General features: G+C 40.8%; 1 protein-coding gene across 1 annotated transcript; it reads left to right on the top strand.

Moving 5' to 3' along the window:
- Nucleotides 1-230: 230 nt before the first annotated feature.
- Nucleotides 231-24,735, top strand: ALLC (allantoicase; the record flags this gene model as incomplete). The annotated part of the gene is given in 13 exon segments (XM_077811466.1): nt 231-281; nt 2,253-2,303; nt 6,841-6,889; nt 6,892-6,924; nt 8,169-8,306; nt 11,830-11,951; nt 13,376-13,508; nt 16,116-16,271; nt 21,962-22,035; nt 23,132-23,238; nt 24,031-24,085; nt 24,087-24,161; nt 24,586-24,735. Coding segments are annotated over 13 exon segments (1,194 nt in total), but the record flags the coding sequence as incomplete, so codon positions are not given.

The raw sequence follows: 24,735 nt of genomic DNA, 5'->3' as shown, positions 1-24,735 counted from the left end.
CGGTATGCATCCGATGAAGTGAGCTGTAGCTCACGAAAGCTCATGCTCAAATAAATTGGTTAGTCTCTAAGGTGCCACAAGTACTCCTTTTCTTTTTGCAATGAAATGAGAAGTTATGCTGAACATGCTCCTTGTCATTTCTCTCGTTTCGTCTTCGAATAGAATACTTCACTTCTGCTTTTAGAGGAAAGATGGCTGCTCATCTCAAAGGAGAAAAACCTCACGTTTGACCTGACTTTCTCCACCGGAATGATTTGGCGTGTGAAGCTGTAGGAGGAAAAGTAAATGTATGCAATTCAAAACACAAATTGTGCTTTTAGCGCAGATTATACTTGACATTTCTACAGCTATTTCCTACTGAGGATCTAAAAGTGTTTTGCAGCACCAATGAATTAAGTCTCTCAACATTCCTGTGTGCTAAGTATTATTATCCACATTTTACAGACGGGAAAAAGGAGACACAGAGAAATTAAGAGATTTGCCAAAGGTCACACAGGAAGTCTTTGGCAGAGCCAGGAATAGAACCCACAAGTCTTAATTTGCAGTTTTATAATCTGAACACAGTCTTTCCTAGTGTTCAAATTCTGAAGATCTAATCAACACAATTTTTACCTATGTTGGAGCAATCCGATGAAAGGAGCTAGATATACCCAATGATATACATCCACTTTGCAACAGAGAAAATTGTCATCGTGTTTGGGTTTTTTGGGTCAGTCATCCTGGCTTCCTATGCTCCAAAGAAGGGCAAGTCAGTAATAATGCTATTGATGATGCATTACGACAAGGTTGTAGAAGGAGACAAAAAAGAAACCCCACATAATTCTCCAGTAGAGTGACAAAAGTGGTGTCGATAACAATGACCATCTTGCAGAAATGTACTTCGTACAGATGCAAGACAAATAGGTGACCAATGGTTCTTTTCTTCAACATGCTTGATGTTGCTGGCATTGCAAGTTTCATCACTTAGGTCAGTGACAATCCTGCTTGGCGCCACACTTGCCCAAGACAAAGAAGGCTCTTGTTCCTTGTCACTCGAGGAGAATGACTTGTAGATGCACATATAAAGAGAGGAATCCTTCACGCACAACATCTCACCATCCCGATCAAAGCAGCACTCTCATCCCTTGGCTACCATCAAAAAAACAGCCACCACGGGAGCACCTAGCAAACTCAGCAGTGGACTCTGCTAAATTTGCCTAAGGTCAGCTGATCGGAAGGACAAGCAATGTGGAGAATGCAGTGAATTTGTATGCTCTGACAACTCCATACTGATGCTGATGTGTAAAAATTGTATACTGACTCACACTGAATGAGACTCCAGCTAGTTCTTTCAATTTGCTCGTTAAATAAAGATTTTTCACCTAAAACATTAAAGAATTATTCTTAGTTTCTGAATGCATTTGGGGGACAAAAGTCCCCCACAATATAGTTAATGTAACTTTTTTCTCAATACTGCATGAACGTTAAAGAAAAAAGTGCTCTGCTGTAAAATGAACCATGTCCTTAAGATTGTTCAGTTTAGCATATGTATGTACAAAACAGAAATACATATTCACAAATATAGGATTGTATCTCATTGATGGAGGTACTAGTAGTATACCTCCACGAGCAGGGCTTCTTGTCCTGCAGCTACGGGGAGATAAGAATCCTCAGTGGAAGGCCAGGTGTGGCCTGGTTTGTGATTAAAAAGATATTTTGTCCACTTGTTTTTTCTGCATCATGTCATATGAATCCTTATAGCAATGCTTCTAGTCTGAAGAACCACTCACGAAGGTGGAGGTTTTTCAGGTGTACGCATCATGAGTTATTTACAAAGAAAATGAAACAAACCCTTCCCTATGTCACAGCAGTAGGTAAATTTTTTGTAAATAAAGATGCAGAAAGAAGAGTAAGGCCCTGATCCTCAAGCAAACAATTGAACTCAATGGGGTTCTGTGCAGGTTCATTGGAGTACAGTATTGGAAAGAGAAATGCATACAAAGATGGAGAAAGAAGAGTAAGGTCCCGATCCTCAAACAAACAATTGAATTCAGTGGGGTTCTATGCAGGTTCATTGGAGTATTGGAAAGAGAAATGCATACAAAGAAATATTTTTTTTTTAAAATATGGTCTTATATGTATATGTCTATAAGCCTTTAGGCAACTTGATATTTTCTTTTTACTGGATAACTTAACATTGCACTAGGAAATGAAATGAAATAAAATAGTATATATTTAAAATTATTTTATTTTTATTTTTTTTATTTGTGTAGGTTTTATTTGCAACGGACGACTTTTTTGCTCCTGAGGAGAATCTCTGGAAGGTATAGTAGGCTGACGTTCCCCACTTTGGAGGGTATGCCTGGACTGTTAAGATTTTAGGCTTCAGAGGCAGGGACTGTAACTTACTGTCAGAGACCAGGACGTGGGCAGTCATACCTAGTGGTTAGAGCGGGAGTCAGCTGTCAGAACCTAGGGTCAGAGCCAAAGACAGAAGTGAGGCGTCAGAGGAGAGGGTCAGAGTTGCGTTACTTGGAGTGAGACAGAGCTAAGAACAAGCAAGTCCCGGAGCCAGGGGTGAAAGTGGGCTGGTACGGCGTACTGGTAAGAAGGCAGTACTGGCCTTTACCCAACCGATATTAAAGCACTGCTGCAGCAGCACTTGAACGTTGCTGACCCCCCTGTTGGTGGCCCTTCCGGTAGGGACCCTACCAGCAGGGCTGCCAACAGGGGGAAAAGGGGCAGCTGCCCTGGGGCCAGCGATTTAAAAGGGCCCAGGGCTCCTGGCCACCGCTGCTGCTACCATTGTCTTTACTGGAAATTACTTACCTTGTAATTATGCTTCTCCCTTTGCAAGATTCTTGTTCTTGGCTCCCTAGTTGAGACAGGCAGAACTTCCTTAGTTGTCTAAGGGCAGTGGGAGTGGGTAGAAGCACAAGACCTCCTTGGTCCCCAGTGGTGCTTGTGTGTGGAATATAACTGTAATCCCTAGAACCTTCCAGTCACATCCTGAATTAGCAAGAAGTAAAAGCTCACCAAATAGTATCAAGCCAATCATTGAAAAATTAATGCCTCTGAAATGCAGCACAATACAAACCGATCAAGATGTAGAGATAAACACCACTAGCTGGAGATGTCTGTGCAGGAAGCAAACCCCATTGTGATTATGCAAAAACATGCTTGCATTATTATGAGAACATAAAAATGGCCAGGCTGCATCAAACCAACAGTCTATATAGCCCAGTATCCTGTCTTCTGACAGTGGCTGGTGCCAGAAGCTTTGGAGGGAAAGAACAGAACAGGGCAATTATTGAGAGATCCATCCCCTGTTATCCAGTCCCACCTTCTGACAGTTAGAGATTTAGGGACACCCAGAGCACGGCGTTGCGTCCCTGAATTTGTTGGCTAATAGCCATTGATGGACCTATGCTCCATGGACTTGTCTAATTCTTTTTTGAACCCTGTTATACTTTTGGCCTTTAAAACTTCTCCTGGCAATATGTTCCACAAGTTGTCTGTGTGTTATGTGGAGTACTTCCCATTGCTACTTCATCTTTTGCATCCCACCCATTAGCTGGTTTCGTCCAACTCTTACCTCTTGTCGTTAACCTGGATTGCTGTTTGGGGTAGTGACTACCTTTTTACTGTGTGTTTGTACAGTGCCAAGCACAATAGGAGCTAGTGCAATACAAATAAATAAAAATAAATAGGTTTCCCTTCAAACTTTGAGGGGGTGGGTGGATGAATGTGAATCCTAAATGATAAAATCTTCTGAGAAGCAGAATTACTAGGTAGGAGATTTTTCTTTCTCTAAAGATGCCATCCAGGCAGGAGTCTCACCCCTAAGATATATCTACACTTTGAGAAGGGGAGGTTGAGGACAAATACCCAGTCCAACTGTGATCAAGCTATTGTCGAGGTATTCAACCTTATTTCATTTATGGACCCTTAAAAATTTTTGAATGGAGGTGCGGACACCTTTGAAAATCTTAGACATAGTCTACGGACCCCCAAAAATCCACGGACCACGAGTTATTGAAAACCACAGTTCTGTGGTAACGACAACATATCACAGACCCCTTAGACATAGTCTTCAGACCCCCGGGGATCCACGGACCACAGGTTGAAAACCCCTGAGCTAGTGCATTAAAAATAGATTGTAGTTGTGGAGATTGGAGCAGCATGAGGAGCTAGTGCCCCCCCTGCGGAGTACAATCCTGTCAGAGATGCTAGTGTGGCTAGCCCCTCCCACCACTTGCACTACCACAGCTACGCTCTATTTTTAGTGTGCTAGCTCGATCAGTGCAGGTGCAGGTATGTTTCCTCAAGCCTGGGACATACCCTTAGAGATTGAGAAACTTGAGGGATGCACCAAGCAAAAACCATGAATAAAACCACAACAAGGCCCAAGAACAAGCCCAGTGTTAACAACATGAATATAGCTGGCTGAAAAATGGAAATTCCTTCCCAGGAAAGACTATATATGCTTGAATTTTGTTTTTTTTTTAACCAGACCAGAACAAAATGTTAAAAAATTGAAATTTTGTGCAGGAAGGAATTTCCAGAAACATTCAGTTTTGGGAGAACCAAAATGGAGGTTTTTGGCTTGCTGGCTGCCTGCCTGTCAGGCTCCCTGGCTGGCTGGCTTCCCTGGGAGCCTGGGGAAGTGACTAGCAGGCAGCTGGGCATCCTGGAAACAGGCTGTCTCGGGAGCCTGGAAATCAGGCCTACTGGGGAGTCAGCCAGGTGGGCTGCTACGTAACAGGGACCTGGCCACTCCACAGAAGCCAGCTAATCAGGGAGATGGCCAGTGGCTCCCCAAGTACCCCTTAGAGCCAGGAAGCTAGCTAGGCCGGAAGTGGGCCACCAAGCTTTCTGAGTAGCCCATAGAGCTGGCTGCCAGACCACTCAGCTCCCTTAGCAGGCTGGGAGCTGGGGAGCCTGGAACAGGCTAGCCTAGTGACCCTGGCAGCCCTTGCTCCTCAACATCTCACTTGGTGGGCTGCTGGAGAGCCTGAGCCCAGAAAGCTGGCCACCCTGGGGAGCTGGGCTGTCTGTCTGGCTTCCCTGGCTGTGCAGTGGATGCCTGCCAGGTGAGAAGCTGGGCAGCCTAGGGAGCCGGAGGGACCCTAGGCTCTCCAATATCCTTCCAGGCAGCCTGCCAAGCAGCTGGTGGGGAGCCCAGGGAGGCAGGCAGTGGGTGGGCACGCTGGCAGGAAACCAGATGCCTGGCTTCCATCAAACATTATGACAGAATGGACACATTCCACAGGAATACGTCAATTCCACAGAACAGAATTTTCCAAAAGAAAACATCTGACCAGTTCTAGACATGAAAAAGAAGGAATGTTTGCATGTGCATTTTTGTTTGGAGCATAAAAGAAGGGCCAGATACCTCCCTGTTTCAGGGCATCTCAGTCACTACCCCATGTAGTGCACTACCTGGGCAGTCCGTGTGGTGTCTCAATCACAAAAACCCCTCACACGTTCACCGCATGTGTATTTATTCTTTCCTTACAAAGTATCACAGGGTAGTGCAGGGTTACAGCAAGTAGAGGATTCCACACAACCTTCACTCCTCAGCCCAGGCTCACCCTCTGAATGCTATGTTCCGCCCACTAATATCCTCCCAATTACTGAGCCAATTGCCCCATTAGCCTAGCAATCGCCACCCAATTGTCAGTGATCCCCAAAGGAAATTGATTACTTGGTTTCAATTAAGCCCGTACTCTTCTCAATGCTGGAGCAACCTCAGTGACCAAGATGCTACTAATAGTGCCTGGTCACATGCCCCAAAACACTAGGCTTAATATTATAGCCTCTAGGCAACCAGAAACAAAGGATCTGGTTCTGCATTGTCTTTTCCATTACGGAGTCATTTACACTTGTGCAAAGTGACGGTAAGGTAGCTGTACAATGAGCCAGTTGGTAATAATGAAGGGTGGTGGCCCCTATTACCTCTCTGACATCTTCATTGTGACAGGTGGCTCTTGCTACTTTTGATAAAAGAAACATTTGTACAGTCTTGTTTATGATTACCAAACTTTTTGATTCTTGATTACTAATTTATTTCAACTGCTGTCTCATTACTACTGTAATAATAACTTCTGAAAGGTACCCAGGTGTAATCAGAATTCAGGCATTACAGTACAGTGGAAACTATTTCAATTAATCAAGTGGGATTTCCCCTCTCCCCCTGCCTCAACTACCATTTCCTTTAATCTCCTAGTAAATAATAGCACAAACATTTAGGAACATAGGAACTGAAGAGTGGAAGGGACCTCCTATGTCCCAGAGTCCAGTTCTCTGCTTTTTGATGACAACCCTGCCATATAATCCTGTTCATACATCTTTCAAGCTCCATCTTAAAACTAGTTGGGTTAACAAATTTTCTTTGCACACATTCTTCCTCTGACTGCACCTCTTTTGAGGAAGCAACTTTAAAATACATTTTAGCTTTGATTAGAATTTATGATGACTTTCAAATACTGCCATTTAAAATACAAAAACAGTTAGCAAACTGTTCCTACGGTCATTACACATGCAAAAATTTCTCTGATATCAGTGGGGTTACTCTGGATTGATACCATATATGTAACTGAAAGAAAAAAACTGGCACATGGAAGTCCAGCTCCTTAGTTGAAGTAGATCAGTATAAATTCATTATTTGATGCATCTGATATTTTTCTAGAGACAAGAATGAGACCTATATGCTCCTTTACTAATAGAATCAGTCAAGCGGCTTGAAACCTGCATGTTCTATGCTGGTCAAAATTCTGTGCTCAATACGCTAAGCTTAGTGGAGTTGTATTGGTGTAAGTGAGGAGAGAATATGGCCTGTTGTTCTTATTTATTTTTTAGAAAAAGAGTCCAGTTTTTAAACCAGATGAATTGACGGATTATGGCAGATGGATGGATGGGAGACAAGGAGGAAAAGGGTTCCAGGTAATAGGCTTAAGATTAGTCACTTAATAAATAGTAACAGTAGAGGATTTGCAGAAGAGGTGGGAAGAGGAGAGGAAATTGACTGACATCATTATGAAGCCTTCCAGTTTTGAGAGTGGTGAGTTTGGAGTTGTTGGGACTGAATGAACCAGAAACGCCAAATGAATCTTTCACAGTGTGAACCACCACATGGACTAAAACTACTGGCTTGGGTTCATCCAATCTATAGGAATCCAGACCTTCAATTTTTGCACAGTCATACTGAATGGCAAGAGTTTAACCAGTAGATAAATTCATGAGTTTAATGCATACTGAAAAAGCTCCAGAAACTGCTTACAAACTTCCTGGGAGTTTGAGTTCTTTTTGTGCTTTAAGTATCCATTCTGTGATGGCTCTTGTTAAGACCTGCTCTTTTGTGTTTTGTTTTTATTTGAAGCCCAAGTACTGTATATACACTTGTAGTGATTTGGGGAGACTCCTAAACCTGCCATTGCTCATTCCAAAATAGAGATGGACCCAAACCAAAATGCTGGATCCAAATACCCCTAAACTTAGATGTATTCAAAATCCAGACTTAGGTCTTTGTCTGAATTTTTAAAATGTCCTCTATTTTATAATGGTGTGAACCAAACTCCCAGGTATAAGCACACTCAAAATTCTGGGGTTTTGAAATCCAGATCTGAATTCAAATTCTGTGGTGTGAGCTCATCTTTTCTCCCAAATACACGCACATTGCCACATTTTGAGAAAAGGCAACCAGATAGCCAAGTTTGGAATAATTCTTTCTTAAAGAGTTGTCGACCTATCCTTTGATTTTCTGTCCAAGGCCTTAGGAAACCACACACCTTTTTAAAATCCAAACATCTAATGCTCTTCAAAATGCCACTATACCAATCAGCAATTTGGTACTATTCATGTTTTGTCAAGTATGCTTAGTGTCTTTATGGAGTTCTTCAGGTTTTGATTACATGCAAATTCCTTCAAAAATAAATTGGAATGTGTTGTAGCTTTTTGATTGTTTTACACATAAGTTGATTTTACAAAAGCACAGATCTGAACACCTCCAAATTTTGGTGGTGTTGAGGATTGTATCTGGATCTAAAGTTAACCACTTGAGCCCTTTTCTTAAACATATTTAAAAAGAAGTGTTGTACTCGCTAAATATTGTTGAAGAGAATTGACACTTTTATTCCCTGGTGCTATATTAAACTTGTTAGAAAACCAGTTTGTCCTCTGTCTTTCAGGACATGATTGGTGTATTATCCATTTGGGAGTACCAGGTATTGTCCGTGGATTTGAGGTAAACACATCTTTCTTTGCTGGAAACTGTGCTCCTCGTATATCAATTCAAGCAGCCAATCACTTCAGCAGCTCCGGACTTTGCAATTAAGTAAAACACACTATATGAAGCTTCCAAAGCTTTCATATTTTCACCTCCTGTCACATTACGAATATTTTTCTGCGACTTTTGGAGATCTTTGCACCTATTTTCAAAGAATTCTACAGGTTTTTCCTCGTATTCTTTATGTTTGCTATCGAAATGGCATTTTAGATTGGATGGTTTCATACTTTTCATTTGTGAGAGTCTCGTAACAAATCACACATAGTAGAACAGGCCCCACCTCATCGCCACTCCATGAAAATCCCAGTTTAAGATATTCTTCAACATATTTGCGAGTTTTTTTCATTTTTCTTTGCAGCTGATACATTCAATAAACTTACAGATGGTTCATACGGTTCACTAATTTTGTCATCACAATTGTCTGATGTAGCCATATCACTGCATTTTTCGGCATAATTATCACTAACATTCGTATTTCCTTCATTATTTTCTTTTGTATGTTTTAAACTTCCTGTTTTTAGCCAGCGATCCATTGTAAATGGAAGAGCTATTTGCTCTTTACATTGTATTGCTAATATTAGAGCCTTATTATTATGGGGGAAAGTTAAGTGCAATAATTTGTTTCTTATGGTAGTTAAAATAGTTACATTTCAGGCATTGCATGGTTAGTAGTTGGAGTGATGTAATTCCTGGAAATATCGCCTTGGGAAAACAGCACTTCTGGCAACGCAGTGTCAGTAACGCTGGGCGACCAAGGCTGTGAATGATGGGGGAATACAGCTGTTGCTTCAATTGTTTTATATCACAAGTTCACACCACTTACCCCACGGTGTTGCGTGTGCTTAATAACAAAACACATTTCAGAGAATTGCTGAAAAAGCACAAGAACAAATCTGCACAGACACACCCCTGGAGCCCCAACCTGGGGTATTCTATCTGCTACTCAAGATCCATAAACCTGGAAATCCTGGATGCCCCATCATCTCAGGCATTGGTACCCTGACAGCAGGATTGTCTGGCTATGTAGACTCCCTCCTCAGGCCCTACGCTACCAGCACTCTCAGCTACCTTCGAGACACCACTGACTTCCTGAGGAGACTACAATCCATCGGTGATCTTCCTGAAAACACCATCCTGGCCACTATGGATGTAGAAGCCCTCTACACCAACAATCCACACATAGACGGACTACAAGCCGTCAGGAACAGTATCCCCGATAATGTCACGACAAACTTGGTGGCTGAACTTTGTGACTTTGTCCTCACCCATAAATATTTCACATTTGGGGACAATGTATACCTTCAAATCAGCGGCATTGCTATGAGTACCCGCATGGCCCCACAGTATGCCAACATTTTTATGGCTGACTTAGAACAACACTTCCTCAGCTCTCGTCCCCTAACGCCTCTACTCTACTTGCGCTATATTGATGACATCTTCATCATCTGGACCCATGGAAAAGAAGCCCTTGAGGAATGCCACCATGATTTCAACAATTTCCATCCCACCATCAACCTCAGTCTGGACCAGTCCACACAAGAGATCCACTTCCTGGACACTACGGTTCTAATAAGCGATGATCACATAAACATCACCCTATACCGGAAACCTACTGACCACTATTCCTACCTACATGCCTCCAGCTTTCACCAAGACCACACAACACGATCCATTGTCTACAGCCAAGCTCTACGATACAACCGCATTTGCTCCAACCCCTCAGACAGAGACAAATACCTACAAGATCTCTCTCAAGCATTCTTACGACTACAATACTCACCTGCTGAAGTGAAGAAACAAATTGACAGAGCCAGAAGTCACCTGCTACAGGACAGGCCCAACAAAGATAATAACAGAACGCCACTAGCCATCACCTTCAGCCCCAACTAAAACCTCTCCAACGCATCATCAAGGATCTACAACCTATCCTGAAGGATGACCCATCACTCTCACAAATCTTGGGAGACAGGCCAGTCCTTGCTTACAGCAGCCCCCCAACCTGAAGCAAATACTCTCCAGCAACCACACACCACACAACAGAACCACTAACCCAGGAACCTATCCTTGCAACAAAGCCCGTTGCCAACTGTGTCCACATATCTATTCAGGGGACACCATCATAGGGCCTAATCACATCAGCCACGCTATCAGAGGCTCGTTCACCTGCGCATCTACCAATATGATACGTGCCATCATGTGCCAGCAATGTTCCTCTGCCATGTACATTGGTCAAACTGGACAGTCTCTACATAAAAAAAATAAATGGACACAAATCAGATGTCAAGAATTATAACATTCATAAACCAGTCGGAGAACACTTAAATCTCTCTGGTCACTAGATTACAGACCTAAAGGTTGCAATATTACAACAAAAAGACTTCAAAAACAGACTCCAACGAGAGACTGCTGAATTGGAATTAATTTGCAAACTGGATACAATTAACTTAGGCTTGAATAGAGACTGGGAGTGGATGTGTCATTACACAAAGTAAAACTATTTCCCCATGTTTATTCCCCCCCACATACCATTCCTCAGACGTTCCTGTTAACTGCTGGAAATGGCCCAACTTGATTATCACTACAAAAGGTTTTCTTTCCCACCCCTGCTCTCCAGCTGGTAATAACTCATCTTAAGTGATCACTCTCCTTACAGTGTGTATGATAACACCCATTTTTTCATGTTCTGTGTGTATATAAATCTCCTCACTGTATTTTCCACTGAATGCATCCGATGAAGTGAGCTGTAGCTCACGAAAGCTTATGATCAAGTAAATTGGGTAGTCTCTAAGGTGCCACAAGAACTCCTTTTCTTTTTGCGAATACAGAATAACATGGCTGCTACTCTGCTACATTTTTTAGTTCTTAAGGAAAGAAAATTCTCCATAAAGGGCTAAATCCAGAGTCCAAAAAACCAGCCTGAGTAGTCAGGCTAGGTGCCAAGCAGATGTACCATGGGAGAAATCCTACCAACCTTTCTCAGGCTTTAGATGGCTCAAGAACTACTCCATTAGAATGAATGAAGTGTATCCATGGCTCCGGATGTGGCCTTTCCACAGTGAATGATGGGAAAAACCATGTAGGAGTAAATCTTTTAGCATCATTTCTCCCCCTTCTTGCCCTGGCTCTATCTTCTTTCCCTGCCTGGTGCCATACTGGTTGCTCGAGGAGGTCTGTTCCGCGCTGATATTACATATCCCTGCTATGTTCCTCCACTGTCCTCTATACAGCTATCCCTTTGTACAGCAGAACTGCACTGGTTCCACTGGCAGGGATCATGCTGGGGCTGCAGAAGAGGAGCCTGGATTTAGCTCCAAGAGAAGAACCGGAGCTATTTTAAAACAAAAAAAATTGAAATAATTCAGCTAAAATGTTTTTGTTAGTAGAAATAATATATCAAATACACTTCCAGCATAATATATTTTTATAGGCATGGTCCACCTAAAATAAGTATTCCTACAAAATGATCAGCTTCTTGCGATGGCACTACTCAGCTGATCAAATAGTGCTTTTACTACTTCTGTCATTCTATATATTTTAATTTAAAAACAAAAATATTTCAATAGCCCTAGTTACTGACTGGGTGTGTGTTTATATTACTCCTGCGGTGGATTTACCAGAGTTTTGGCCAAGAGGGGACAGGATAGGAACTGCAGCTTCAGATGAAGAGTTAAAAGCTGTCAGGAAGGTATATGATGTTGGAGGCTGGCCGGTTCTTGGGATTCTAATGGGATACAGAAGCTTTTACTTCTAGACCATAGTTTGAATTAGGCCTAATTTGATTCTGAGTTAATGTTGAACTGTGATGGCTTTTCAGAGATCTATTATTAGAATGAGTGTTGGTCTGAATCCAGATCCTTGTGAGCAGGTGCCCATAATACCAATTGTGCTGATGGCTTTAATGAGCATATTTACTTTGGCAGCGTAATCAAAGAGGACAACAATTTACTGGGCATGGATACTGAATTATCCTTTCACACTTAGAGGGAGCACCTCCAAAATGGTGTTGAGACATAACTGTAGGACAACCTAGGGAAGTTTGCATGCCGGTGCTGTACCTCTGTATTGAGTACAGGACTTCATTTCTCAGGGCTGGCACCTTTCAAGAGTTCTCAAGTCACTTATTATGTTTTAAAAAAATAAACAGGCCATTAATGTGACGTATCTAATTGCCATGACAGTTTCATTGTCCTGTACAAGGCTTTTCTTCATTTAATTCCAGTTTGTTCCAATGAATCTTGCTTACCTGTGGCCTCGTGTTGGATGCCTCCATTTTTAGGCGCCAGGCTTTAGATACTTTAAATATATTAAGCTGGGTACCCAAACTTAAGGCACTTTTGAAAATGGTCTTGTACAGGTCACATAGGAAATCTGTGGAAGACCTGGGAATAAAAAATCAATTTCCTGACTCCAAACCACAAGATCATCTATTCTTCCCTCCTTGAATGCTGTGGGATATTTGCCTGAGTAAGGACTGCAGAATCAGACCCATAAAGTCTGTATTGCATTACATATGGATTGAAGGTTGTTCTAGGAATATATACTAGATTTACACTAGTGTAAATCAAAAGTCACCCCCAATAGAGTTACTTCAGACTGACACCAAACGTAACTGAGAGCAGAATACAGCCCCTTAACTCTTTATTTCATTTTTGTTTTGCAATGAAAATCTCAGTTTTGACATTATATTAGCATCATGTATTTATTTATTTGTAAATAAAAAATTGGGAAAATAAAAAGTACTTCCCTACACATTTAATCAAAGAACACCCCACCTTCATTTGAATGGTCAGTCCTCAAAAATGGATGGTTTATTTCAAACTTTCTTAGATGACAGATGAATTTCTTTGAAAGTTCAACTCAAAGGTACTTATTTTGGAACTGTATAAGCTGCTGAACACTGGGGCTTAGAATGCAAATACCATCCCAACCCTACCTGTAAAACACAGGTGATTAATAAAGGAATTCTAGCAAGTATGGGGTAGAGAAATAAGGGCTCAAATATATCAGAACATACTGGGATGTATTAATTCTAATTAATAAACATATGGACTAAAGAAGAATATCCGTCACGTTGACCCAGACAACTAATTAATTAATATTTGTTATCAGATGAAGTCAGATGAATGGACTCTTCTGGTTCCTATGAAAGAGTTGAAACCAAGATACCTTGATACTAGCCACAATTATTTTTCTGCCAGCTGTAAGAGAGAATGGACTCACATAAGGCTCAATATCTATCCAGGTAATTGATTTTTATATATCCAGGTAATATATATTATGTAGTGTGTGTGTGTGTGTGTGTGTGTGTGTGTGTATGTATGTATATATATATATATATATATATATATATACACAGAGAGAGAGAGACTCATGAACTATGGTATTTAACAACTTCTTGGCTGGTTCTGTCTATCCAATCTCACGTACTGCTGCCATCGGAACAGGAAGAGAGCAAGTACTTTGAAATAAAGTAACTAGGAAAGTGCTGGGCTAGGTATATGGCTTGGTATGAGGATTAGGTTTTTGCTGCTTTTGGTTGGCTAGTGGAATGATCAAGTAGAAACAAGACACGACAATAGGCAGTAAAGTCTATTAGCAGGGCATAATCTTTATAAATACAAAGCAAACAAGTTAACAAAAGCAAAAGAGTTACAAACCAAATTTTTCCCAGCCTAGAGATTAGCCTAACCTTCAGAGTCTAGGTAGGGAGCCCTGACTTCCTCCAAATATTGTCCTCTTCTCTTCTTCCCTTCCTCTTTCTCTCTAGCAGCCCTTCCTTTTACACAGGTGTTCAAAAGGCATCTGGAGTTCTCCCCTTGTGCTCTGGGGACTAGACTGTGTTCCTGAACCTTCCAACAAATGGGGTTCATGATTCTAAGTCAGTCGTTTACATTTACATTTACTAAGTCAAGTTCACTTGGTGTTTTGGGGTTCAGAACCAGAAAATGTCCTGTGAAATTCAAAGTGAATGCAGCAAGATCTGACAATTCTAGAAATCAGCAGAAAAGCAAGGAAATGCTGGGCTCCTCATGCAAATGCTGGGCTCCTCGTGCAATGAATGCTAATGTTTTAGGCTTGGGTCTTTTTTGCCTTAAATATGCTGAGGTTTCTTTATCTTTGGGTCACAGGATCAGGCAACCCTGCCTCAGACAATTGATAGTGAATAGTTCCAAAATGAACACATCAGCTAACAGGGAAATAGTGGAAATCTATTTTAGGCACATAACCCTCTCTGTGACCATTGGATTGCATTTAGTGATCCAAAGGTGATTGTAATTATGTGAGATAGACTTCAGTCCTTAGGAAACTAGCCTGTCCCGAGCAGTTTAATACCTTCAGGGGTCTGGCAGTTTTCCAGGGCCAGAGTGCTAGACTGTGAAGGAAGGAGGACCTGAGATGGAGGAGGTGCCAGACCAGGCCTCCTGAGCAATGTCAGTCCTGGCTAACACTGTTGTTTCTGGTAGGAACAACCTGTTTTCTCCCAGCCTTCTTTCCTTCATTTCCCTGCCTCCCCCTGATGCTGATCTCACTTATGTATTTGTGTGTGAAGCATGCACAGGAAGCAGTATGGGGTGAACAGGGGAGAGAAAGTGGCTGAGGATGGAACAGAACAGGGAGACAGAAAAAGTAGCTCTGCACATAAAAGTTGGTGGCTTGGAGCAGAAAGCTCATTGCCAGTCAGAATGGGGCCTTCCTGCGGCAATTACGAGGGACCAGAGGTCAGCCAGAGAAGCCTCTTTCTGTTATGTGCATATCTTGGGATTTCCAAATTTGTGAGTTTAATTAGTTTTTTAGTGAGTTCAATTTAAAAAATATATACACCACTGCCGGCAGCCATGCACACGGTTGTGTAGCTCCTGTGGAGATAAACACCACAAGAAGTACCATCTCAGAAAGACATCTTCATTTGTGGCCCCTGATTGGTCCAGACACCCTGTTTAAGCCCAGGAGGAGTTCCAGGAATTGCATGTGCAACAAGATGGACTCTATTGCCACTGCCAGTTGTAGTGTTGGGCCTGCCCCTCTTGATCTTGGACTCCTGGTTCCTGACTCTAGCTCTGATCTTTGGTGCTGTTCCTGGCCTCTGACCATCACTGCTCTGACCAGTAGGCATGACTACCCAATCCACAGTCATGACAGTTGCCTGATTTAAATTTCCTAATGCATTAGTATACATCTGGATAAAGGATGCACTGTATAACAGCAGCTTCTTTTGTAATAAACTGTTCAAATGGAATTTAAAATAATATTTTGCTTTTTAACAAATTTCTGAAATGCTCGTGAGAAGGCATACTCCTAGAAGAAACTTTGGAGCAATCATAGAAATGTCAGGCTGGAAGGAATCTCAAGAGATCATCTAATCCATTCCCACCACACTGAGGCAGGACCGAGTATATCTAGAATGCACAAATATATCCAGAACTGTGTTGTTATAAAGCTTGTTTGATCCTTCTATCAGTTTTGCTCTTTGATTCTCAGTGTGAATTTTATAAACTTTTATAAACTCTACACAATGGTTTAAAGGGATTGACAGTATTCTCAGATACTACTGCACTGGGATTATTAGTGCACTGACATGTATCATGGATATCCTTCTGGCCTTGATGTTTATTAATGACATAATAAATTGAAGAACCCCAGTGTGGAAACGTGTCATGATCAGCTTCCACACTGAAATCCAAACCCTTTCCTTTTATTCCAGTGTCTGTACATTAAAAGGAAAGTACAGTATATTTTGCATTTGCCATCTGTGCTGTACACTGCATCTGAATATGTATAAGCATGGCCATCATGGTTCTATTCATTCTTAAAGATAAAAATCATGCACTTTAATTTTATTTTTTGACAGACGGTGGGATTGCACACTTCAAAGTGTATGGTGTTGTGCAGAAAGACTGGTCAGCTTCTGGCCCAAATGACTTGGATGACTTGGTGGCAATGGAGAATGGGGGTATTTGTGTTGGATTTAGCAGTGCTCAATGAGGCCACCCAAGAAATATTCTAGGTAAGTTAAAGGCATTTACTATTTCTGGTTTTAAATACTAAAAGTAAACTGTATTCACAGCATAGAATCAATGTTAATCATTCTCCTATGTAGTTTAACAAAAACTCCCTCTTTGGTCACAGTAGTTATGATAACTGGTTTAAAGTCGAATTTACTGAACTATGATTCAGTCCTGTAGTCTTTTCTCAAACAAAACTCACATGAGATGCAGGTCTGGGCCCTACCCACATAGTTATATGAATTTACCAATTAAATATATTTGTTTTATTAACTTAATTTATGATAGATGCAATCTTCCATATGGGCCAGGATTTCTAATGCCATCTGTAAACAAGGATTTCACTTCTAGGCCACTGCTCAGTAGTAAATTTTAAATTGTTACATTTAGAGGGCTCATTCTGTAGCCAGAGCTCAGATTATCTTCTCCTGTGGCAAAAACTTCGGGAAGGAACTTTTTAAAAAGAAGACCACAAGGATTTCCTCATGGAGAATCCCCTGTAGCATGTAGATAGTACGGTTTTATTCCTTCCACCACAGAAAAGCTGCCCCAAACAGGGCAGATATCCTGAAATCTGCAGGATACATCCATATAGAGCAGGGGTCGGCAACCTTTAAGAAGTGGTATGCCAAGTCTTCCTTTATTCACTCTAATTTAAGGTTTTGCTTGCCAGTAATACATTTTAACGTTTTTACAAGGTCTCTTTCTATAAGTCTTTAATATATAACTAAACTATTGTTGTATGTAAAGTAGATAAGGTTTTTAAAATGTTTAAGAAGCTTCATTTAAAATTAAATTAAAATGCAGAGCCCTCCGGACTGGTGGCCAGGACCCGGGCAGTGTGAGTGCCACTGAAAATCAGCTTGCATGCTGCCTTTGGCACATGTGCTATAGGTTGCCTAACCCTGATATAGAGGTTCTGAACTCCCTGGCATGGTCTTTCCCCATACCCCTCACCTCCCTGGTAGTGAGCTGCCACTGGAGCCATGCTACCAGGGACTCCCTTTTGGCTTCAAGTGGCTCGCAGGGACCCCAGTGTGTTCTGGGAATGGTGGAGGGCGTGTTATGCAAAATAGTGACTAGTCTAGGGTGGTATTAACTCTTTCAAGGAAATTCTTCCGGGCTAGGACGGCGGCTTTAATGTTTCCACCACTGGTCTGCCCCTTCCCAAATTCCATCCTCTCTCTCACAAAGACCCCAGATCATGTGGAGAAGAGGTCTGGAAAGTCAGGGAGGGAGAGGAAATGGTGCTTTGGAGGTGCCAGAGCCTTCCTTCCCTGGTGGAGCACTCCTCTACATGTGATTCTTGGGGGATCTGATCTGTCCTCTCTTTTGATGCTCTCAGTCTATATCCCTGTGGAGAAGTGTTCACATCACAAAACCCACCACCACCGGCAGTCTCAACAGAAGCAAAGGACTGAATTGAACATAGTAACACCCATTCTGGCCCCCCTAGAAATGGGCGTGCCTGGTTATGGTTGTGGCATACTGGTGGGGCAAAGTGATGAAAATAGCATATCCATTGCCTGCATTGTACATGTTCAGTGGATATACAGCAAGGTGACATACCTGAAAACTACACTCTAGCATCTTTCATGAGCACTGAATTCAGAAAAAACATTGAAAGCAGAGAGAAACCACAGGTGATTTATAGAGAATACCTTCCGTCCACTGTGTTACTGTGACAGGGTGCTCTTAGTAGCTATAAACTGAACCCTTTGGAAGCCAGCACCCTGGTCTCATAGAACACCCAGAGCACTGGTTGTAGTTAGGGCTAGTCTACACTAGACGCGCTCCAGCGGCGCAGTTGCACTGATGCAGCTGCACCGCTGTAGCATGTCTGGTGAAGAGGCTATATGCTGACAGGAGAGAGCCCTCCCATTGGCATAATAAAACCACCTCCATAAAGGGAGCAGCTATTTCCGTGGGAGAAGCTCTCCCACTGACATAGAACTGTCCATATTAGTGCTTAGGCTGGTGTAGCTTACATAAGTTATATCAACATAACCTATAGTGTAGCCAAGCCCTCAGAGTAGGAGGGACTTAGTTTGGGTTTGAAAGGGCAGAAGAGATCACTTGCACCTGTAGGAAACCTGAGGAGGTAATGAGGAAATTAGCTCACCAGCTGGGTAGCTCTGAGTAGAACGCAAGCAGTAAAAAAGGCAGAGCTAAGGAACAGCATGGGACAGACTGAGAGCTGGGCTTGGAACTCAGGGGCAGTTTGGGCTGGTGGCTGACCAGAGCTGGAAATACAGACTGAAAGTGAAAGGCTGGAAGTTATGTTGGAAAACGAGGGAGAAGAAATAATGGGTTAGGAATTGCTTCAGATTAGGAAGAAGAAAAAGGAATAGAAGAATTTGTATCCAAAGAATACGGAGCAGAGATGGATGGATGTATTCTTACATGGCTGAGTAGAATATAAAGATAACATATTGAATGAAAATGTCAGCATATAGAGGGGTTCTCAAACTGGGGTTGTGAGGTTATTATGTGGGGGGTTATGAGATGTCAGCCTCCACCCCAAACCTTGCTTTGGCTCTAGCATTTATAACGGTGTTAAATATACAAAAAAGTGTTTTTTTAATTTATATGGGGGCAGGGTCACACTCAGAGGTGTGCTGTGTGAAAGGGGTCACCAGTACAAAAGTTTGAGAATCACTGGCATATAGGAACTCAAAAAAGCTATAGACAAAAGTAAAAACAGTCCCAGGTAAAGATAGTATATGTAATGAAATGCTTAAGCACCTATCAGAAGGGAGTTTAAGAATTTTACTGAAATTATATAATAATACATGGGGAAAAGGAATACTATTGGCAACAAGCAAAACATGGTAAATTACGCACAGTACCTGATGCGTATAGACCTATTGCCCTCACATCGTGTGTGGGCAAAATGATAAATTAGAGAATAGTAGCATACTTGGGGAAAAAAAAGAAATAAATTGTGTACAAAATGGTTTCAGGAAAGTAAGATGCACAGCTGATCATACTGTAAGATTAGAAACAGAAATACAAAAAACCATGAGGAACAGAGAGTTTGACAGTTTTTTGGACATTGAAAAAGCATCTTACATGGTATGGAGGGAAGGCTTGCTGTATACGCTAACCGCAGCTGGAATAAAAAGAAGAATGTTCTGATGGATAAGAGATTTCTTAAGTGATAGAACCATACAAGTCAGCGTGGTGGTGGCTTTTTAAAATATTTATAAACTTACTAACGGCAGCGCACAGGGGAGCATTATCAGCCCAACCCTATTTAACATTACGATTAATGATGTCCCGGAGGATATATGGGCAGGAATAGGTATTACTCTATTTGCTGATGATGGTGTTATATGGGCCAAGCATAGAAGACTTAAGATAGCAGTGGAGACAATGAAAGAGGCGTTCGGGAATTTCAGAATGTGGAGATACTTGGGGATTTAAGTTCACTTGCTAAAACAAAGGGAATGAACTTCACAACAAGGAAGTTTGGGAAAGAATGAAAGCTCTATATCTATACAGAAAGAATACAGGTAGTTCAAAATATTACATTCTTAGTAGTTATGTTAGATGATAAACTAACTTGAAAAGGTCATATAGATAATATCAAGACTAAATGTAAAGGTAGGATGAATCTTCTGGGAATAATTGAGGTGCAGATAAGAACACATTGTTATTGTTATATAGGACATTAAAAAGACCAGTTATATATTATGGATGCTAAGCCTTTAGAATTCAGCTTCTAAATCAGCACACACAAGAAAAGAAAGCTGATCCAAGCCCAAGCTCTGTGAATTGTATGTGGTGCAAGTATTACGACTCCTTTGTGTGCTTCACATAGCAACCGGAGAAATGCCTATAAATTTAAGGATAAAATTGTTAGATTTTGCCTTTTGGGCTCAGGTTAATGTAAATAGTGAAGATAAGAGTACAAAACAAGTATATGAGGATTGTTGGGAATTAAGTCAACAAGAAGTAACTGGGCATCACAAAAACTCCCATATGCTAATAGGGTCAAAAGGCGGGTATAAGACTTGGGTGAAAAGGAAGATCTGGGAGAAATTAAAATCTTTAGTCATGGAAAATTGAACTACAGCTGGACAGTTATCTCTCTAGCTGTGGATTTGGAATTTTATATGAAAAAACAAAGGGAAGAGCAGGACCATTAAATATGATGACTATGATTTAGGAGTTTATACATGGCAAATCTCTACCAATGACTCTACAGAAGTCTACAGGTAGAGTGGGAATGGCCTTTTGTATCCCTGAATTTGGAATTCAGAGATCTATGAGTCTATCCAATTTTGTGGTCATTATGATGGCTGAATTGACGGGCACACTGTTAGCACAGTGTTAATTGCTTTGCAAACCTGCACAACCATGATGCCAACAGTGGACTTTACAACCCCTCATTGGTTTGCAACTGACAGGTAGCTGTCTGGTGTTGCTAGCTTCCACAAGGCAATAGTCCCTTGGTTCTGCATTAGTATGGCTTCTCTGAATCAAGTGTTCTGGTGTGGGAGGTTTGGTGAAAGCTCATCGCACATCTCCATGAAGGTCTGTTTCCTAATTTAGAAGTTCTGAAGCCACTGCTGGTTATCCCAGGTTTCCAATACGATGTGATCCCACTAGACTATATGATTCTCCTGCACCAAAAAGGATGGTCCAATCATAGGCATATTGTGGCTATAGCAGCATTCACCATATCTGTTCCATGGGACACAAATAGATTCACCTGGATAAGAGATGTATGCCTAGCTATGACTGTTCTATCCTATCTGACTCTTTATCAGGTATAGTGGTGATTAGAAAAGAAGCCACATAAAACAGGAATGACTTAATCAATGAACTATTGTTCTGTACTACAGAGGTAGTACAAATGGGTATACACATTGTAATAGTGTGGATTCCAGTGCATGTTGGGGTACTGGGCAATGAAATGGCAGATAAAGCAGTGACAAATGCCTTAAAATGGGGAGGTTGATATACAGATACCTTTGCATAAACAGGACATCAGAAGTTTGGTTAAGAGAGAACTTAAGAAGCAATGGTAAGAACTATGGGCCAAAGAGAAAAAAGGAAGAAGGTTCTATGAAATGTGTGCTAAACTTGAGGATAGTAGTGTACTTAATAACTATGATAGAAGAAGTAAATTAACTATATTTAGTGTGCTAACAGGTCACTGTGATCTGAATGGTAACTTAAATTTGCTAAACAAGCACAAAGATGGGTTGTGTGATGCATGCAAAGTCAAGAAAGAGTTGAGCATCTGCTGTGGCAATGCAAGGACAATTACATCGAGAGAAAGTTAGTCATAAAGAATCCAAGATGCCTCGGGATGAGAGAAGATAGTCCAAAAGGACTGGTGAGAGTACTGGGAAAATGGAGTAGCATTTAAAAAAAGCATCACTTCACTTTTTTAAGGATACAGGACATTGATTTTTTTGCTTATGTGAAAACTGAGGTAGGTGACGCTCATAGTCTCACATGCTGAGTCTGCTGCACCATAAAACGACAGGAAAAGAAAGGAGTGGGGCTGCACATGACGGCTGCTATGTTGTGATGCACTTGGAATATAAACATCAATAAAGACACTTGGTGGAGGTACTCTGCTGGACTGTATGTGCCGCTTAATTCACAAAAAGGATTTATCAGCCAGGGTTTCCAGGAGCTGAAGGGGGAGCCAGTTCACAGTTTCCTATTTTTGTAGGGATAGGAAGAGCAACATCCATAGAAGATGGTTGGGAAACAGCAAGAAGACCGGACAGGCCACCAGTTTTAAAAGTAAGGAATATGTGAGTTACAGTTCTTATTTTAGATCTGTTTACAATTATTTTTTTCATAAAGATTTTCATTTTAAATCCCCAAGAGGGGTGTGTGTGTATATAGGGGTGTGTGTGTTAGTGAAACTTGTGAAGATTTAAAATAAATTTTTCTTAGTGTGTGTTGTGTTCCCAGGAAGTAGCAGCAACTCATATTGTAGGCATTGCAATATATTCTCTAGGTCTAGTTCAAAACTGTTAGGCCCCCTATGGTCTGTCTTTTTCTCACCATCTCTATCTGGATTCTTAACCTTTCTTGATAATGAAATGAACTATACTAAAAGGAGAGATGATTATCATCTTTGGGAATCCAGGTTGTTAACAGAGAGACAAATGGATATAATAATAAAGTTAAAGGATGCAATATTTATTGAGAAATGTGCAAGCATGTTTAAAGGGAGCAAATTATTAATGGCCTAATCCTGCATTCATTGCAGTCAATAGGAGTTTTGCCACTGATCTCAAAAGAAGCCCTAAATAATGGAAAACAGGTTGAATGCTTATTGTAAGAATTACATGTGATGTGGAATGATTGAAATGCCGGCACTTGCAACTGGAAAGGGATCACTTTGTTTACTCCTTTAGTTTACTTTTGTTTAATGGAACCTTAAGATTAGGATGATTTTGGCTTTCAGACTCTAAAAATGGGATTTCTTCTTGAAGAGAAACTACTTGTCATCTTACAGCTATCCATAAGAAAACATACTGAATTGCTTGTGAATTCTCTGTTTAAATGCATTATATTTGTATTGACCTGCAGATTCCATATCTTACTCAGTCCTATTAATAGAGCTCTAAACCATTCCGTGAAGGTAGCTTATATATTATTTAATATAATTCTTTGCAGAAAAATTTCTCATTGTTAGAAGGGAGGTGGGGGAATCCTGTGTTCAATCAGATTAATTCAATAGTTTGAAAGTAAATCGTACCTTATACTTTTTTCCTTTCAGAAATCAAGTTCAGCTAGTAAATGCAAAAATGTACCGTCTTGCCTTTTACCTTTTTGATTTTTTGTAATTCACCGAACCACGTAAAAGGCTTTTCCCTCTTATTTTCAGGCTGATGACAAAGGTATCCTCCTCATACCAGGGAATGAATGGGCAGTTTTCTGGCTGGCACATCCTTGTGTAATAACTCACATTGAAATAGACACTTTAAAGGTAAAACAAATGCTGCTTATTTGGCCCCTGTATTTTACTGATCATATCAAAACCATATGTTGTACCATAGATATATTGTGCAGGACCATTGGTTACTGGGCAAAGGTGGAGTTAAACTGTTTCAGCAGTTGATGATCAGCTAAGCTCAGGGGCACCTAGGGTGTATCTTCCTTCTGCTGGGCATATCGGCACCAGGACTGGGTAGCATAGAAGCCACTATAGCTGCCCTAATCAGGGGAGGATTCCTCGATGCTGAGGGAATCTTTGAGGGCAGTCACTGAGTGAAATCCTGACTCCATTGAAGTCCATGAGTATTTTGCCATTAAAATCCTGGTTTCATTGAAGTCACGATCGAATGGATTGGAGAATCTGAGCACTTTATATCAGTTCTTACAAAGAGTCAAACCATATTCCTCCAAGCAGTAGGTTTTAAATATTTGTAGAAAAAATGTATTTTATTGAACAAATATAGTATGACAAATGTGGAATTTATGGAATAAATTATGTAGATGTTATTGGTCCTGGTGATGGAGGTGGGTGCATAATTCACTAATATTCATGAATAAATAGAAGTGTTGTGATTTTTTTTATATTAAAATATTTGTAAATAGCTTTTTAATTATTTGTGCAGCTCTACTTATTTCTTCTAGTCATAATTGCAGTATAAACGTAAAGAATCAATTCTGTGTTTTGTGAAATTCATTACTCTGTGTTTCAGCTCTGAAAGCCTAAATTTATCTTAAGAAAATAATTATAATGCAACAAAAATATACAAAAACATGTTACTGTTTGCTGTCAGGTAACTTTCCAGATACCTGCAAACTTGAGGCCTGTGTTCTGAACACACAAGAAGGAAAAAGATTGCATAACACAGAAATGGAACCTTAAACAGGATCCAAAATGGAACCCTTTGCTTTCTGTTACAAAGGTAAGGCTTTTATTTCTAGATCACATGAATACTGTGGACTGTTAGCTTATAGCCTATTGGTTGTATTGAAATAATGCTTTTTTAAAAAAGTGTTTTGTAGGTGTTTATATGAGTAGATCAATTTACAAACACTACAAGGACAAAACTACACAGTATAGTAAGCAAAAGTGGACACACACCTTGTTTTCATTATTTTTTTTTCCCTTGGGGGATGGAGAAGCATTATACAGTATATCAAATAATAATGAGATTTATTTTAGATTCTTGAATTTTGTAGTTTCTTCTCTGTGTATCTGAATTTCATCTATTCTATCTGTAACTAAAGTGTTAGTGGACATATGCTCCCTTCTGTCTATATGTAACAGTTATTCTGTTAAAAGGCAGTATTTAAGTATGCCAGTTTTACCTTACATTTTTGTTTTAGCTTAAGCCTAACAAGAGGCATTTCTTCGACGGTACTGCCCTGGAAATGCAGGATGTAATCACTCATGTGAGACTCATTGTTCCTGATGGAGGTGTAAGTAGGATGCGTCTCTGGGGTTTCCCACGGGCTCTATTTTATACAAGCAAATGA

This window comes from Eretmochelys imbricata, chromosome 3 (genome assembly GCF_965152235.1).
Source record: "Eretmochelys imbricata isolate rEreImb1 chromosome 3, rEreImb1.hap1, whole genome shotgun sequence".
Lineage (NCBI taxonomy): Eukaryota > Metazoa > Chordata > Testudines > Cheloniidae > Eretmochelys > Eretmochelys imbricata.
This window is presented reverse-complemented; position numbering and strand designations above follow the sequence as displayed.